Source organism: Channa argus, chromosome 24, assembly GCF_033026475.1.
Source record: "Channa argus isolate prfri chromosome 24, Channa argus male v1.0, whole genome shotgun sequence".
Classification (NCBI taxonomy): Eukaryota; Metazoa; Chordata; class Actinopteri; order Anabantiformes; family Channidae; genus Channa; species Channa argus.
Window position 1 is genome coordinate 2379948 of NC_090220.1, and position 16917 is coordinate 2396864.

A 16917-nucleotide genomic window follows, 5' to 3' on the forward strand; every position below is an offset into this window, starting at 1 on the left:
TGCTACCTGGCTGTTGGCCGTGTCTTCACATGTGCTGTTCAAATACAAGAATGATCTTCACTTTCAGAAATCAGAAAAAGGCAAATGTGCAAATATCCCAAAATATCAAATTATTGTTTTAGGTTAATCTGGAAAACAACAACCCTGAGTAGTATCAACCAGACAAAATACAATAACATTTGTAGAGACTCACATTTTGACTTTCAGACTTTTTTAAGACAGAACAATGTCCATCTGAAAAACAAACAAAAAAAAAAAACAATAAAAAGTTAGTTAATGAAGTAAAGCAAACGTAGCAAAAATAATAAATGAACAGGCCTTCAAATCAAATGTTAAGTTGAAAATCCATACCCATCATATCAAAATACTCGTCCAGTATAGTGTGGCAGGACAGATACTCATTTCTATGCTCCTCTAGAGTCCAGATAAAGAGTCTCATATCATGTGGTGGGGCCTGTTTCAGGTATTCAGTCAAAGTCAGGCCAATGCTTGAAAAATGCTCTGGCCCGGTACCAAGCTTTTCTATTATCAGTTCCCGAAACGGACTAAAGTTGAGCAGAAGATCCAAATTCAACTGCTCCAAATATTCTGTGTGGCGCTCAATGAAGGATTTGGCAGCGTTCAGGCCTAAACAGAGCAGAAAGTCGATGGTAAAATTACAACCTAGCACTGGTTTATGCAGTAATTAATGTTTTTGCTGAACTTCTTTACATCCTCTATATGTACATGCTCTTTGGGTGATGAAAAATTGTACATATTTACAATAACATTGCAAATATTGACCTGCATCATTAAGCTTGCATGCCCACGTGTTCAGTTTGAGATTCACATCCGGGCTGCTACTGAGCAGCTGGATAAATACACGAGCCCAAACACGGTTCCTCCTCTGTAGAAGCAGCTCAACAGCCTGACCAAGAGTCTCCAAAGGCTCCTGCTGCCAGTAAAGCAACCTTTGTGCTAGCTGGTTCCCCCTGGATGAATCCAGCTCCAGCCAGGGCTTTAAACTTGTGGTCAAGGCCGACACATGGAGGGCCTTCTCCTCTCTCAGCAGCTCCATGTTCTGGCTGATCTGCAGAAGAACTCGATCCCTGTACAACAACCAGGCTGCCAACACACGAGACATTACAAAGAAAATTACTAATTGAAGCAAGATGTTAACACACAGCTTTTTAAAAAAATTGCACGCTAGTGCCACATAATCTTGGACTTTAAGACCTTTTAAGACCTTTAAGAATAGATAGTACTAATAGACTGTCAAAGATTTTAATAGGGATTTAAAAAAAAAGAAAAAAAGAAAGGACCACTTAAAAACCTTAGATCATATTCTTCATATGGAGTAACTGTGGTGTAGGTATGAACATTAGAAAATGTAGAAAGTTGTCAGGTTCACAAGACTGTGTTTGCAATATCACAGAAAATAGCATAATGTCGGCACATTAAAATATTACATCTTCATCTTGCAAACAATATTAGACGCAGTACCTTTTTGTTGGCTGTGAGCTGACGAGTCTTCTTTCTTCTGCAGAATCTCGTTGTTGATAACCTGCTTATCTTGAAATGACAACTTATGCTGCTTCCTCTTGAGCCTGCGTTCGTCCTTTGATTTTAACTTCTTAAGACTGAAAATTGAAAGAATTGCAGATAAATTAATCAATCATACAGCTGAGTGAAACAAATTGCATCCCGTTGATGTTCAAATGGCAAAAAGAATTTATTGTGTTTACATAATATTAAAAGGCACATTTGGGAAGTCCAAATGTTCAAAGTTGTTAAAAATGGTCAAGGAGTGTATAAAAGTATCCAACTTGATGAACCAATATGTAAAATCAGGTGTGTTAATAAAACAACAACAACAACAACAACAACAACAACAACAACAACAACAACAGTCAAACACATAATGATTAATGAGCCCTTTCAGCTGCACTCAGTTTGTCCAGTTGTTACTGAGAGCAAATTGAATCAGACAGACTTCAGGTCAAACAGATTTCAGGAGGAATCACAATTGAATTGGTAAAGCTTCACAAAGCAAACAAAACATTTTCAAAGCATTTAGGGATACAAGCCACAATCCACAAATGAAAGACACACACACACACGCGAAATGCTAGCCTGACCCACTGGGGACAACATGAGGTTCAGTCTCCTGCCCGAGGACACTCAGATCCAAAGCACCTCCTGGTGTCCGTATGTCAAACAGTGATTAGTGGATGACTGCTCTACCTCCTGATCCACACTGTGGACGAACTAATACTCTTCAAGGCAGTGTGTCTGCATAGACGTCTTATTCACATAATAGTTTTGCTTTTTTATTTCTTGAAAAAAAATGTGTTAAACATTTTGCCATAGTTTTTCTATTTTTTAATCTTAATCATCATAAAAAAAAGTTAATGAAAGTTAAGGTCACAAGAAATATTTCTATTTCTGTTCCTTCATTCTTGCCTTGTTTGTATTCACAGAGTCAGTATATGAGACACTGTCCTCAATAATAAATCTATTGATGGACTGTTAACCACAGCGGGTCACCAGTATGATGTGTATCTGCAGCCTCACCTTGTACATTTTTGATTCACTTTTGGCTTCTTTGGAGTCTGTGGTTTAATGGTGGCAGCTTCAAACTGAAAAGAGAAAGAAATCTGGTCAACACGCATCGTATTACCAACAAGCACTGTGACTCAATTTACCTCCAGAGAATTATCTTACCCTGCATTTCACCAGGCCTGTTGGACCATAGATTTTTATGTTACAGATTTTTCCCACACAGTCTGGAGTCAAACATGCTGCTTGCAGGAAATCCTGCAACAGAAAAATAAAACAGACATACTAGTTTAGATATGAATTAGTAGGAAAACATTAGCTTGTCAATGTGCAATGTGAAACAGAACCCTTTTCTGGAAGAGCTTGGCTATTTTAAGTGCAATAGTCTCAATTTACCTTGTCATTCTTTTCAGAGAAGATTGATGTTTTTAGGATTTTCCAACAGATGATGTGGTATTCAACAGTGCAGCTCTGACAGCAGCATATTTGAATGAATCCCTACATAAATGAGGAAATTCATTTAAACTGAGTTTATCAGGTTTTATTTCATTAATCTGTAGGTTGAATATTTATATTTCAAAAAAATAAAAAAACAGTGTAACACCTGGCTGTGTTTCATTGCTGCCCATTACCTTAAAATCGGGGTCTGTAAGGTAGATTTCAGGTTTCAGGCATTTTTCTAGTCGGCAAATAGCATAAGAAGGAGGAGGAAATTTGCACAATTCTATAGCACTGTCCAGAACTTCCTAAAAGAGACAACACATATTAGCCAACCTGAGGATGAGCCTAATTTGATCTTTACTTCTGTAAAACAATTCTGAGCTTATGATCTGAGAGAGATAAAGATAATGTGTCTGGTGGGATGGTAGACCTTCCGGCAGTCACATTCCCCTCCCATGGAAAACACTCTCTGAACTGAAGTTTCAGGCACAGTGAAGTAGCGACTTGCGCTCATGACAATGAGGTCGATACGTTTATATAGCATTTTTATTTACAGAATTTAATGACGCTCTAAAAGCTGTGTAAAAGTGGAGCATGGTGAACAGTAAAGAGCAATGCAGAGCTGCAAAGACAGGGGAGGACCAGAGAGAGGACTAATGTCCAGTCTCATACTCCCTCTAGCCTAACGTTCCACCTTGTAGCCTTTTAGACCACAGTAACCACGTGTGCAATACAGATCATCCGAATCAACCGAGTTCTGCTACACCACCACTACTAAATATTCTTTAAAAACTGCATTTGAAACTGTTGGACAGATGTACGCAAACACACAATGAGACCATACCTTGAAATAATCTGGCTGTGTTTCTTTGACAATCTCTTTTGTTAAAGGCCAGGTGAGTTTACCAGGAGTTATTTGATTCTTGACCATCTGGAGAGAATCTGAAAACTGCTCCAGAGCAACTGCAAACCTGTTAGGAATAAGGAAGCATGTTGTGAGAGAGTATAAACTGTGAATCAGTTACACAACACTGTAAAAAAAACTGGAAGTTACTGTACCTGTTCTCTTTAAGGTAAACCCTGCCGACGGCATAGTAAACCAGACTCTGAAATGTCCTCTCCTCAAATGATTTGATCTTCTCCAGAAGTTTTTGTGCTTCTGCAAGTTCCTGTGTTTCATAAGGCAACCACACATTTAAACACAGGCACAGGACATTCACTTAATATATAATAAGTTTCAGTGTTTAATTTAAATGCTCAATTTATCTTCTAGCACCACGAATACATTATATTTTCACACAGAAAAGGAAGTAAAAACAGAAACTCTGCAGACAGTAATGAATTTTACGTCAAATGAGCTGTGGAGCTACATTAAAAAGAAATGAGTGAGGTGCCTGTTTAACCTGTCATCTAGCAACTACATTATTACTGTGTCAAGATTCTGTCTGATATAGCTGATATCAATAACCTGTTTTATGAATGCACTATAGATGGAGGTGCAGTTGCTAACAAGATTAGAGTTTACATTAATCCAGGATAGAGTCAATGTCATCAAGTTTCATATGCTTGTATATTTAATTTTACATCCCAGTAATATATACCACAATAGAGCATATTTTTTGTAAATGTAATGAAAATACCACTTAGGAAGGCAGATTACAATTTGAGTTAAATACTAAAGCAAACTTACTCATATCTGATTATTTTTCTGCTTTGAATCTACATGCAAATTCTTACTCAACTATGTCACAAAATATGCAGCATAGTTTTTCGGCATTTCTTCAAATATAATCTCTGTACTGTTTGATGGGATTCTCGCATGATTGATTCCCAACGTTATTTCCATGTCTTGGTCGCTAAACTGCAGCATGTGCAGAAAATGATGAAACGACAGATTTTTTTTCATATTGGAAAGCTACAGTTAGATTAACAGTTTTCCTTCATTAATTAACCAGCTTACAAGTGAGTGCAAGTGTCATAGAAACAAATGCCATCATGTAAATGGAAATGATACTTCCCAAACATGTCAGATGACCTATTCACTGTAGGTAGGCACTACGATATGAGCAAGAGCATTGTGAATTGTTACGTTTGTGAGTTACCTCTGGCTGCCCGATTTCTGTCAGAGCACATGCACGGCCATACAGCAGCAAGAGCACATCCAGTGAAGAGAGTCCCAACTCCTGAGAAAGCAAAAGGAACTTAAAGGATTTTATGTCTTTTAAAGCTTATTGCAATTCCAGTGATTTAAAAAAATATTTTACGGTTCATAAACTCAAACATTTAAGCCATAAATCTAAGGCTTTGTTTGATAGTTCATACTGAACACAGATAGAAAACGTGTTGAAAGAAAAGAGGGGGGGGGGGGGGGGGGGTGTTAAAGCTCAAGTTGCATTTGTAGAAGTTACAAATCTGTCAAGTCAAGTTTATTTGAAATCAAAATTACAAGAACTGAAATCATGTAATATTACATTTCATGGGAATGTATTTATGTGAATCTGCTCACAAACTTTCGCTCATAAATCGTGCTGTTTAACATATCAATCGGAGGATTACCTTGGGTGGGGTTTTCTCCAATATAGCCAGTGCTTGGCTAAAGGCGTGCTCTGCGTTGCGACTGCGGAGGTCGGATAGAGCACTATGAGCATCCTGCACCATAGATCTCAACCCTTTCAAAGCAACAGCTTTACCCTCAGCCACTTTCTGGTTCTAAACAGAGCACACGTCACAGCAGATCAGCCTTTTCATTTAGAGACAGGACAGCTGTTTTGACATGCATGCCACAGTTTTTTGCTGTTCTGCATTGGAAACTGCCAGTCTCACTACTACAGTCGTGGCTACAGATGCAGTATGTTGATCAAATGACAGAAGGATAATTTGCAGTTGCGTTACATGACACATGAACACAGGCTTACCTCTTCTTCAGACTGACAGTTTCTTTTCTTTGATTTCTTCTTTGCTACTGTACTAGACTCTCCTTTGCCATTATTTGAAGAAAACTCACTGGAAGCACAGAATTGTTAATTAATTATACAGTCTTAACTTGTTAAAAGGCCTTGTTTAAACTCTCCTTTTCTTGCTGTAACGTGGGTCTTCAGTTTATAATTAATGAAATAACAGCAGTTTTCACACCCGCTTTCTACCTTATGTGAATTTATCATAGTGAAATAATATTTAAAAACATCTGCGAATTATTTTGGGGGACAAATGCATTTTAAAACTGTAAGCTGCTAGAGAGATGGGTGGACACAGGGATTCTAGTAGTGAGAGTAGTCACTTTCCAACAGTACTTCCACCAACCTTTTGGAGCTTTTAGAGTCTTTAGCACTGCCGTCTGCCTGTGTAGTCGATTCATTTTTTACTGGAAGAAGAAAATTGCAGAGATGTTTTAAACAGATCCTAGGCTAAAATATGTTAAGACAAAAACAAAAGGACTATGACTGCAGCTAACAATTATTATTACGGATCGCTATTATGGATATTATTTATGGATTATTATTATCTTCTAACTGTTTTCTTTAACTTTATCATTTGCTCAAAAAAAAAAAAAAAAACTTAAGTCAAAGTAGTTGCTGGTGGCACCTTCCTGTGTCTTGATTTGTCTTGGACACCCAATAAAAACGTTAGAGAACTGTGGAGATCTTCACAGTGTAATTGCTTTCTGAAAATCTTGCTCTCTGACTAATTAAAAACTATAAAAATGATTCAAAAGTAAAAACTCACCTGGTTGTTTGTCTTTCTTAACTTCTGATACCTGTCAACACACAAGATAATTACTGATGATGAAATAGGAGAATAATGGTCAAATAAAATTTGAACGGTAATAAAACAAAAATACCCTTTGCAGCAATAACAGCCTGACACATGACCTTTCACTTCAGCTGCTCATGAAGTGATCATGAATTCCCTTCCCAGTTTTAAAACCTTAAAATAAGTTCATGTTGAGTAAACCACCAAGCAATTGGCTGCATTGTTTTTTAAAAAATAATTAAAAAAAACAACACAAACAAACAAACAATAGAGAGAAACCGTGTGTGCACAGACACTACTTGTAGATTAAGGTCACGGGGCTCAATGGGCAGAATTGCCAAGAAAAAAACCCTGCTAAAGTTGGCAGATTGAAAGAAAGGGTTGCAGTGGGCCAAGATGCACAAGCAGTGAGCTTATGATTATTGTAAAACATCTGGCAGATTGAGATGTCCACATTTGAGGTGTTTGGATCCAAATGTAGGGCATGTCAGATAAAAAGATGACTGTCTAAGATCATCAGTAAAGCATGGAAAATGCTTTGGCAATGGGTGGACTATCCGCATCGTGTGCAAGGCATCCTCAATCAGCACGGATACCACTCCATACCGAAGAGGCATGCCATTGCCTCTGGACATTATTTCCAGCAAGACATGACCTCAAGCATTTTTCCTGGTCGTGTGATAATTATGTGGACAAGAGAGTAGCTGCTAAAATACTCTGAACCCCATCAAGTTGATGTGGGAGAAGATGGACTGAAGAGTCCAACCAGCACAAAAGACCTTTGATAAGTGCTGCAGAAGAAAGTGGAAATCAAAATGTATTTTCTGTAAAAACTGATCAGTAGAATTGTCAGGCAGTTTGTGTGAAACATGTTGATATTTCACATAAGAGGTTTTGTGTATCTGTTAAATTATGTATGTCGATTTGTAACAAGGACAGTTACTAACCTTTGCCTGTGGCACTTTATTTGTTGTGAGGCCAATCCTATAATTAGCTTTTACAGACTGTTGTTGTGCCTCGGCTGCATTTGCTCTGTTTCTACTGTCTGATCTGTGGAAGGGGTGGGGGGTGGGGGGGGGGAAGATGGATGTTATTCATAAGCTCATGAGCATTTAACAAATATATTTGTATAACGTGTATTGATCTTCCCACGAATTCCAATCATTTGAACAATTCAATATCAATTTATAAAATTGATCTTTGCGACACTTGTCCTTATCTGAATATTGCCTTCGAACAGTTACTACTTGTTGTATGCTGTTCAGTTAGGGCTGCATGGTTTATAACATGTCTGTGGGAAAGCAGTTATTACAAGGTGCACAACGTGTTATTTCGAGTTTAAAAGTAAAGCAGATGATAGCTGACTATATTAGCCAACACTGCAGTAAACATGGCTGTTTTTGCAAACCCTCAGCAGTTTACAGGAGTGTCTACAACTGCTCTAGAGACTGTGTCCATAAGAGAGATAGAATGAAAAGATGGCAGTGTACAGTGTTCTTAGCTTTACTTTTGTTTTTAGAAGAGACATGATTACTATGAGATGAATATTTATGAATATTTAATCAGTGTGTGGATTCAACTTTATTCAGCCTGCCCCTGTTGGGGAACTAGCTAACAGAGAATAAATCTTTGGCTTTGTCCGAAATCACCCCCTAGTCACTTATTCCTTACTCTCTACTATCAGTCTACACCAAGCAGTTCGTTATTGAGCAGTCAACATACATTTCAAACAGTTAACTATCATTGCGTTTTCACTAACAGCTGCTTGAGCATTGCATTGTGGGATTGCACACACTCACCTTTTGTTCTTACTCTTTAGTTGTCCAGCTGAAAGTAAAACACAAAAATAAGTTTTGGTTTTGAGGGAAAGTAGCGATATACAGTTGGGTGAAAAATGTTGCTACTCCTTATTGTAAAATGTCAAAAAGTGTAAAACATCGACAAAATTTAATGCACGTTCAGCTGGTACAAATGTAACGTCATCAGAAATTAACTAAAGTTAATTTTAATTGTCAATGGGAAGAAAAGTTTCCACTGATTTAATTTTCAATATAACCTTTTAAATGAACAAATAAAATAAAAAAGTCACATATATAGTCTGAGGACATTAGGTTTAAGTATTTCTCATTAATGTTTAAACCAGTTAAAAATGTGTAATTAATTTAAGATTTGCAGAGTCTCTTGCCGTTTCAGGGGAAAAACAAAAACCAAATGTGATCTGCTGTGAACACGAGTGCAAGTAAAATACCTCTGAGTTCTGCTGTTTCGATGACAAACTTTAGTTGTTGTTGCTCCAGGTCTTTCATCCCTTCGTGGTCATCCTTACACAGCTTCTGGGCTGACACGTTGGCTTCAATAGCCATTTTGACCTCTCCTAAGTAGAACAAAGCCTCACAGTAGCGGTAATGACCCTGCAAACAAACGCTGCATTAGCTTCATAGTCAGTGACTCAAAAGGATTTCTGGAATAAAGTGCAGTAAAAGAAAGTACAGTTCACATTGTCTGAATTTAGGAAAATGAATAAAATATGAGTCAGCGCCCTACAGACTATATTTCAGTTAGGTCAAATTAAAATTCAATGTGAATTAGTTCAACTTGTCCCAATGATGGTATTTTAGGCAAAGACATTTAAAAAAGACCCACAAAATCCTGAAGGTACTGATATTTCTATGATTTGTCAGCAATGAGCCAAACACTGCAAGTTTATTCTCACGCTTCTCAATTTGTAGCTAAAGTTCATGTAATGGAGCTCAATTTGAGCTTGGAGCATTTCTCTTTCGTAGGGATCATGTAACAATGGGGAATAATTACTCCGCCTTCAAGAGTACCAATACTGTAGACTGGTTCGGGACATCCTGAATGTACTGTATGGGCAATAAAGGAATCTGTCTCTTTTTATTCAGTGCACATTTTTAATAAACAACTTCAGCAGGATGTTTACAGGGAGATGTACCTTTGCCCAGAGAGGTTTAATCAGTGTAGCACGTTTTCCATCACAAACTGCTTTTCTGAAAAAATTTGAAATGTATATTTTGGTTAAAACATTTGAGCCCTGTGCCATTCACAATTCAAACTTTTATCCAGTGTTAAATTTCCTTCAACAGCTACCCACTAACATCTGATGCTCATATGTATAAAGTGTCAGTATCATATTTTATGATACTCAGCAATAATATAAAATAAAGTATAATACAATGTCAATTTATTTAATCTAATAACAGCCTTTAAAAATCAATCATTAAGCATCCATTTGTTTTTTTCAACTTGGGCAATAAAATTCATCAAATCAACATAAGCTTTATGTTACGAAATAGCTTTCTGTGCTACTTTTATCAAATGCATGTCTCAATATCTGTAGTGACTTTTTTAAGTCACAGATAATTATTAAACACCTTTTGATCTCATCAGGACAATCAACTTAGTTACTTACACCGAGTACTCCAGAATAAATGGTACTTACAGATACATTTTAGATCTGATATAGCTCAGGGCTCTGTTTCCATAAATGATGTGGTTATCAGGGCTGGACAGGAAAGAAACAAAATAAAAAAACATCAGTTACAAAAACACAGAATCTAAGACAAATCTAATAAAGCACCCTAGTGTTTCATCTTAAATATAACTTACTAAAATTTGATGGCTTTAGAATAAAACTTTACAGCATCTTCATACTGCTCCTTCTGAAAGTTCTCATTTCCCTTCTTCTTCATTTCCTCACTTTTCTGAAATATAAAAAGGACAATTTTAATTTCATGTGAAATGATATGTGCGAGTTGAAAATTCAGCGGTGTGTTAGTACTGCAAACATGGCACTTTTAAAATAGATTGTTAGTCTGACTTTCTTTTCTCAGGAAACTAGACAATTGTTGCTGTTGTGTGGGAAATAGAAACTGGTGAGCCGCACCCAGCAGATAATTGCGACACCAACCCATTCAAGAAGCAATATGACATTTTCAAGGCATTTTCAACGTGACAGCATAGATGAAAAAAATGAATAAAAGCGAGGCTGATCACCACCTTTGTAGATTCACGATTATTACTGTCGGTGCTAAATCAGTGACACATCCATGTTGTGTGCCTCTCTCAATTTGGTTGCATTTAGGCTTTTGCAGCACCTTTCTCAAGTTGGTTAAACTGTGGCTTTTTGCAGTGCATTTCTTAATGCTGCTGCCCATGTGTTGTTAAATTGATGAAATAGTTTTTTTTAATTTTGCTTGTGTTTTATCTATTTGCAGGCGTTTTCTCAACTGCAGTGCCGTGAACTCTCAGGACCACTTTATAAATTGTCTCTTGTTATATGCTAAACATAAGATAAACATAACTGTGAATACCATAATTCAGAAATAGAAGAGTTGTGGACACATTAAGACTCCTCTGAAAAGTGGGAATCCAAAAGAAAAGCTGAAAGAAGCGCCGATAAAAAAAAAGACATTCACAGCTTTTTTTCCTGGCTTCAGATGTATGGTAGACTAAATCAAGAATATAATTAAAACCTTATTAAAATCCATCATGATCATGGATAATAGATTTTTTGTGTACTGATCTGAATAACCCCAGAGAGAACAAATGTGACAATGTAAATGTAACAATATCTCATGGGTCTAGAGTGAATAATATACTACACAATAACTACAAATACTCAAGTGTTTATAGTCTTGAACAACAGATGCAGGTATGATTTTATTTAGGTTGCCCAGGTGCTTGTCAGTAATCTCTCAGTAAACACTGAGCAAGGTTTTTACCCAATCAGGTTACAGAAAAGCAGAAGTTTTTGGTCCTGGTTTGGACTGCATCTGTTACTGGGACTCAAAGAGGGGGGCGAGCACATGCTATAAAACATCCTCCTGGAATGGAGTGTTTAAAACACAGGGGAATCGCAGCTGGTGTTTTAAGGTTATCATTTTTTGCACCTTGTACTTTGGAATGATTTGCAGACCCAATTAATATTGCACCTCTTTTGAACAGAAATTAACTGCAATTTACACCCTGCTCCTGTTTTAGTGATTGTTTTTACTTTATTTTGTTTTGCCTTTTGTGCTTGATGTTTTGATTTGTTTGTCCCCGGCTTTATGTTTATTGTGTTTCTTGGCCAGGTCACCATTGAAAAAGAGATCAGATTATCTCAACTGTTTGTTTTTTTCCCTGGTACAATAAAAGTTAAAGGTTAATCAATACAACATGGTTTGATTTTTGCTTAATAAAACAACATATTTGTGGCAGTGACATTAAAAAAAACAACACAAACTCACCTTTTCACTCCAAGCCCCTAAAAAAAATGCATCTATATACTTGTTCTACATAATACTTGTTAAAAAATAAACCGGACGGTATAAAAATTTAATATAATTAAGCATGTCATATTAAAAAAAAGAAAATTCAACTGATGTGTAATAATAGATATGATGTAATTTTTATGCCCTTGGCCATCAAAATGACGGGCAGTGAGAAACTCTAAGACCAGCGTACACCTGTTAAAGCAATCTAGCTATGACAAAGGCAGCAGATCCTGTTGTAGTTACTTACCTCAATTTGACCATCAGATGGTCGAGCCATCAATTCCTTCATTGTCTCCTCCAAGTTGGTACTCATGTCAAAAATATACTTGGTAACTGTTAGAAAGCAGAGGAAGTAGTTTGTTAACCCACCTTGTAAATCCACACAGATCTGAAAGCTGTGCTACAGGCTTCAGTGTTTGAACTAAATTTTCAGTGCATTAAAATAGCTGAAATGTAGAGTTTACTAAAGTAAACAGTATCCCTGCAGCCTTTATGTTTTCCCCTTTAAGTCAAATACTACAAATTACTTTCAAATTCTAACCTGTAAATGTCAGGAATACATTATTAAAAGTCTGAAATGTATTATGACTATATCATACATTCTGTGAAGACAAGTTGTAGAGTTGCGTAGCAGACGTTTATCGGACCGAGGTCAACGATGTACTGGTTAATATTAGGTTCTTCTGTACTCTCCAACCAGTGTCTGGCATCTTCCAAAGCCTCATAGGAATGCTGAAAGCACAAAAACACACTCAGCTAAAGGAACTAGAGAAATTGAACCATCTGTTTTCATGATCTATTACATCTGTTAGATTGCCATGGCAACCCTACTGTATCAGCTAAGAACTGATTCAAAACATATAATTATCGTATAAAATCAGCACTATCTAACCGAATGGAAGAAAATGTAACAGCATAGGGAGATAAAAGCAGTGTGGATGGTAAACTGTGGCTGAGTGAGAAGTCACAATCAGAGCAGGCATGTTCCCGACTCCAACACTCTCTCACTCCAGTCTATATTAGCTCATGTCAGAACAAGTTACCAGAGTGTGGACAAAGTCACTCATCCTGCCTTAAACTTCTTTTAACTCTGTCCGTTTTTCTGACATTCCGTTTTTTTTATTTTACGCATCAGCTGTTGTTAAAAGCAATGGATTTGTTAATTACTTGGTCGTCTTTTCCTTTTGGCTCTGCTGTAATGTTGTGAAATTAAAAAACGAATACAGCCATTTTAACTATATCTGGTTAAATCATATCTGGTTAAACTAGTGGTGTGTCTAGGTAGAACAAACTAGTGTTTAACCAGATATAGCCCTTCATCCCATGTTCCGCTTTCCTGTACCTAAGCAAGAGCACTTCTGGTATAAACTAGCTGAACCTGGGAGCTGTTTTTTTTTTTGTGCATGAGTCAACAAGCTGAATAAAACTGTTATTGGTTTGATGTTTTCAGGTGTTTTCCAATAGTGTGTGGGTGTATGAGGAAGACAGTCCAGGGATGACACAATTCACACAACATATCAACTAATATTTTATACACAGAAAATGACTCCACTGTTGCCTGCAGCCTGTGATTTACCAAATGAAAATATAGATGTGGTTCAGAGATTATACAAATAATATACTGTTATGTCAGAGGATGTGCCCCATGTCTTATGATGCTAAAGAAAACAAGAAAACACATCGTTTGTAGATTTACAGCTATTTTAGCAAATTTACACGGTGTGCCTAGGTAGAACATAAAGACTGCTAAGATTGCTAATAGAAGACAGCTTATTATTATATTGTAATAATATTAAACAAGAGCTAGAAAAGCATTTCCTGCCTCAAATCAAGTTTGCTCTCATTAATTACCAACCTCATGCACAGTCAATACAAAAAATATGAATAATTAAAATTAATTAATAATACTTACCAAATTTAGCATGTTTGTTATTGAGAAAATGTGCCTTGTTTGTTCCCTTTTTAACTGCAACAGAGAGAAAGCGGTTCACATAAAAAGCAACACTGACATTAAGGTTTCATCTACCCCTTTTTTCCTAGAGTTAAATAAACTGTGTTATAGGTTCTCTCAGAAAACATGGATACAAAATGTATGTTTTCCTACACTATAAAATCTGCAACACAAACAATTTGTGCAAAAAGTTAAGACTGAATGCTTAAGACTGAAGCCACTTAACAGTGTATGTATAGACTTATTATTTTAATACTCAGAAAAATGGCTAATGGTTTCCAAATAATTTTTCTGTTAAAAAAAAGTAACAATATTTACATCAATAGTACAACCCACACTTGGCTTGTTAAAACCTACTCATTTCCTTTTCCTTCATGCGATTGTTCCCGAGTTTTTGTTATGTGATGTTTGCAGGAGCATGCAAATATTACATATGTAAAAAAAATATTCTTTTGACTGAAAAACTATGCAGTGAACTTACACTTCCTTTCTCCATTGCTCTGAGGATTGCTTCCAATATTTCAATCCTGTGAAGGTGTCTCAGGCATAGATCTTCGCTGCCCCTAGAACAAGATAATTACAAATCCTGTAACAGTCTGGATAATGGCCACTCAAGGTGGGAGTATAATTAAACTTTTTACATGCCAATCATCCTCGTACTTACTTGTGGCTTATTATACCTATGTTTACAGCCCAGGAAACAATATTGCTGGACTCTTCACGCTGCAGCAGAATGGGAAGCCAAAAGGAACAGACTTTCATCCGCTGTCCAGCATCTTTTTTGGTATCCACAGATATACGGCCCCACTGATCAAAAACATTTTCTAAAAACGATACAGCACAATTATACACTGAATTTTACATAGCTCAGAGGAGCAAAGAGAATTTATCTTTCATATCTCTAAAAACAATGCTAAAAGATGAGCAAGAGCTAGAAAGACATATTTTTTTGAAGCCCATTGTTTTAGGTTGTGATGTGCCCTGTGCAGAGGCCCACATATTGGTGGCAGAAAATAAATGGGTGGTTTTAGAGTAACTGAGTAAATTAGAAATGATCTTGATTAATGCATGGCATTTAAAAAAAATAATGAAACCTTAGCTTGTGGAAATTCTTAGTCATCATTCTATAATCTAGTTATGTATACACTCACTGGCCACTTTATTATGTACAATCTAATGCAATCCAAAACAGCAGCTTTCAGTTTTTAAGTTCAAACTGTCACAAAGGTGATAATTCTACTCTGTTAATTATTGAGGTCAGTGGGTAGTGGAGTGGTATTGGAGTGTATTATAAGAAAAGGTGGTTCTAAAGTTTTGGCCCACTCATCCATCTTGTAAACAGGTTGGCCAAAACACACTGGTACATACTTGTCAAAATATTCTAGCAATAAGCATCTTGACACTAAACGGTAAATTCAAAATTAAATGTTCTTACCTGGGGGTTGGTAGGTCCTAACTGGTTCATCCATCTTAGTGGCCCAAAAGAAAAAAAATAAAAACTGTTTCAGTGACTTGCATACACAAGTTTTCCATGTGCTCACATTTTAATTATTTGTTAGTAACTCACATGTGCGTGGTGGTTGTCACAGTCACAGCGATATTCAGGATCAGAGTCTGACTCTGACATGTCATACAATGCTGTAAGAGAAATGTAATTAACCATCCCCAATCAAATTTACATTTCGATTTCGTTACCCGAAGGGTTTACAGCTTCTTATTCACTCTCAGATACAGAAAGGGGAGCTGGTAACAACATAAGAGACGTGAATTGAAGCCGACTCCCACAGGCTTGAGCCAAAAAAGTGACTTGTGAACATTTCTGCTCTCCTTAACACCTTAGCATCGACCGTCCTCCTCACACCAGGGCGCAAACTCACACCCATATCACACATCGCGACACATTTTATCCCTTACATAAACTGTTATAGCATTTCGAAAGAATGATAGTTAAAACACCCTGACACTGTTCCGTAAAAGATGTTCGAAATCTGTTTAATGTAATATGGGAAGGTGTATACATCTAAGAAGACGCAACCTGTACATTTTCTCATTTAGTCTGTTGTCTTTCCCGGTTATCGATGTTTGTACCGAAATCTATATGCATGTGATGCATATGCTAAGTCATTGCAGTAATTACAATGCTTGTCTAGAGCCAGTTTTGTTTATGTAAAACCATTTAACAGCTACCGGAGATGATGTAACGATAACGCAGCTAACGCCACTCCTTTAAGTTAGCATCTAGCCTATGAGCTAATAAGCTAGTGTATAGGTACATTCGCCACTAGATTACATGAAGCTGTTAGATAGTCCGTGTTAAAGCTTATTGTGGCTATTATATCTGAAAACGTGGCAAAGTGTAATTGATAATGTTAATAAATAAAGCTAAGTAGGCCACTTTCCACCTAACCTGTTTTAGCGCGATACAGCAATCAAAACCCAAACTGGGAAAAAAAAAAACATTGGCTTTTTAGCTTTACGTAGTTTAAAGACTGATACACTAAATAAATCAGAGTCACTTACCTCGTGAAAGATTTTGGGTGAACGTTTGTCAGTGGCTCGTCTTGCTCATACTTGAGTGCGGAAGTTAAAAACCAAACGCAGTTTACGCAGGAAGCTCCACGCGTCGTCAGCACGTGCAAATGGGCGGATTCCTTCTTAGTTTTATATTTATTTGCGCTGTACCGCCACCTAAAGCTGCTGCTGCTGCTGCTGATGCTGCTGCTTCTTTTTCCTCTTCCTCCTTCGGGCAGCATCGGTGGCTGGCAAACCAACTTAAATGTGCGTTACCGCCAACTACAGAACAGTAGACTGGCCTGTTGTGTTATTTTGTTTCTCATTTCTTCTCAAATGATCCAGTCAGCTGATCCACTGATAGCCTACCGTGCATTTTGTTGATCATGTTTTTATTCAAATTTTATTTGAAATAGTTGAGCCACTGAATTCAAGGTATTTTAATTAAAA

General features: G+C 36.9%; 1 protein-coding gene across 2 annotated transcripts in view; it reads right to left on the reverse strand.

Annotated features, from left to right (window-relative positions):
• Positions 1-16619, reverse strand: part of ttc3 (tetratricopeptide repeat domain 3) — a 25171-nt gene extending 8552 nt beyond the window's left edge. For both annotated transcript variants that reach the window (XM_067494234.1, XM_067494233.1), the window contains exons 1-29: positions 16477-16619; positions 15524-15594; positions 15392-15425; positions 14621-14780; positions 14438-14519; positions 13918-13971; positions 12605-12737; positions 12253-12338; positions 10357-10451; positions 10190-10252; positions 9683-9737; positions 8978-9140; positions 8529-8556; positions 7677-7779; positions 6703-6733; positions 6280-6340; positions 5895-5982; positions 5536-5688; positions 5082-5162; positions 4039-4148; positions 3824-3950; positions 3171-3284; positions 2935-3036; positions 2704-2796; positions 2554-2618; positions 1483-1619; positions 784-1104; positions 352-627; positions 194-234 (exon numbers count right to left, since the gene is read on the reverse strand). In XM_067494234.1, coding sequence (XP_067350335.1) covers positions 194-234; positions 352-627; positions 784-1104; positions 1483-1619; positions 2554-2618; positions 2704-2796; positions 2935-3036; positions 3171-3284; positions 3824-3950; positions 4039-4148; positions 5082-5162; positions 5536-5688; positions 5895-5982; positions 6280-6340; positions 6703-6733; positions 7677-7779; positions 8529-8556; positions 8978-9140; positions 9683-9737; positions 10190-10252; positions 10357-10451; positions 12253-12338; positions 12605-12737; positions 13918-13971; positions 14438-14519; positions 14621-14780; positions 15392-15425; positions 15524-15583 — 2916 coding nt within the window. In that variant the 5' untranslated portion in view covers positions 15584-15594; positions 16477-16619. The remainder of the gene's footprint in view (positions 1-193; positions 235-351; positions 628-783; positions 1105-1482; positions 1620-2553; positions 2619-2703; positions 2797-2934; positions 3037-3170; positions 3285-3823; positions 3951-4038; positions 4149-5081; positions 5163-5535; positions 5689-5894; positions 5983-6279; positions 6341-6702; positions 6734-7676; positions 7780-8528; positions 8557-8977; positions 9141-9682; positions 9738-10189; positions 10253-10356; positions 10452-12252; positions 12339-12604; positions 12738-13917; positions 13972-14437; positions 14520-14620; positions 14781-15391; positions 15426-15523; positions 15595-16476) is intronic.
• Positions 16620-16917: the final 298 nt, after the last annotated feature.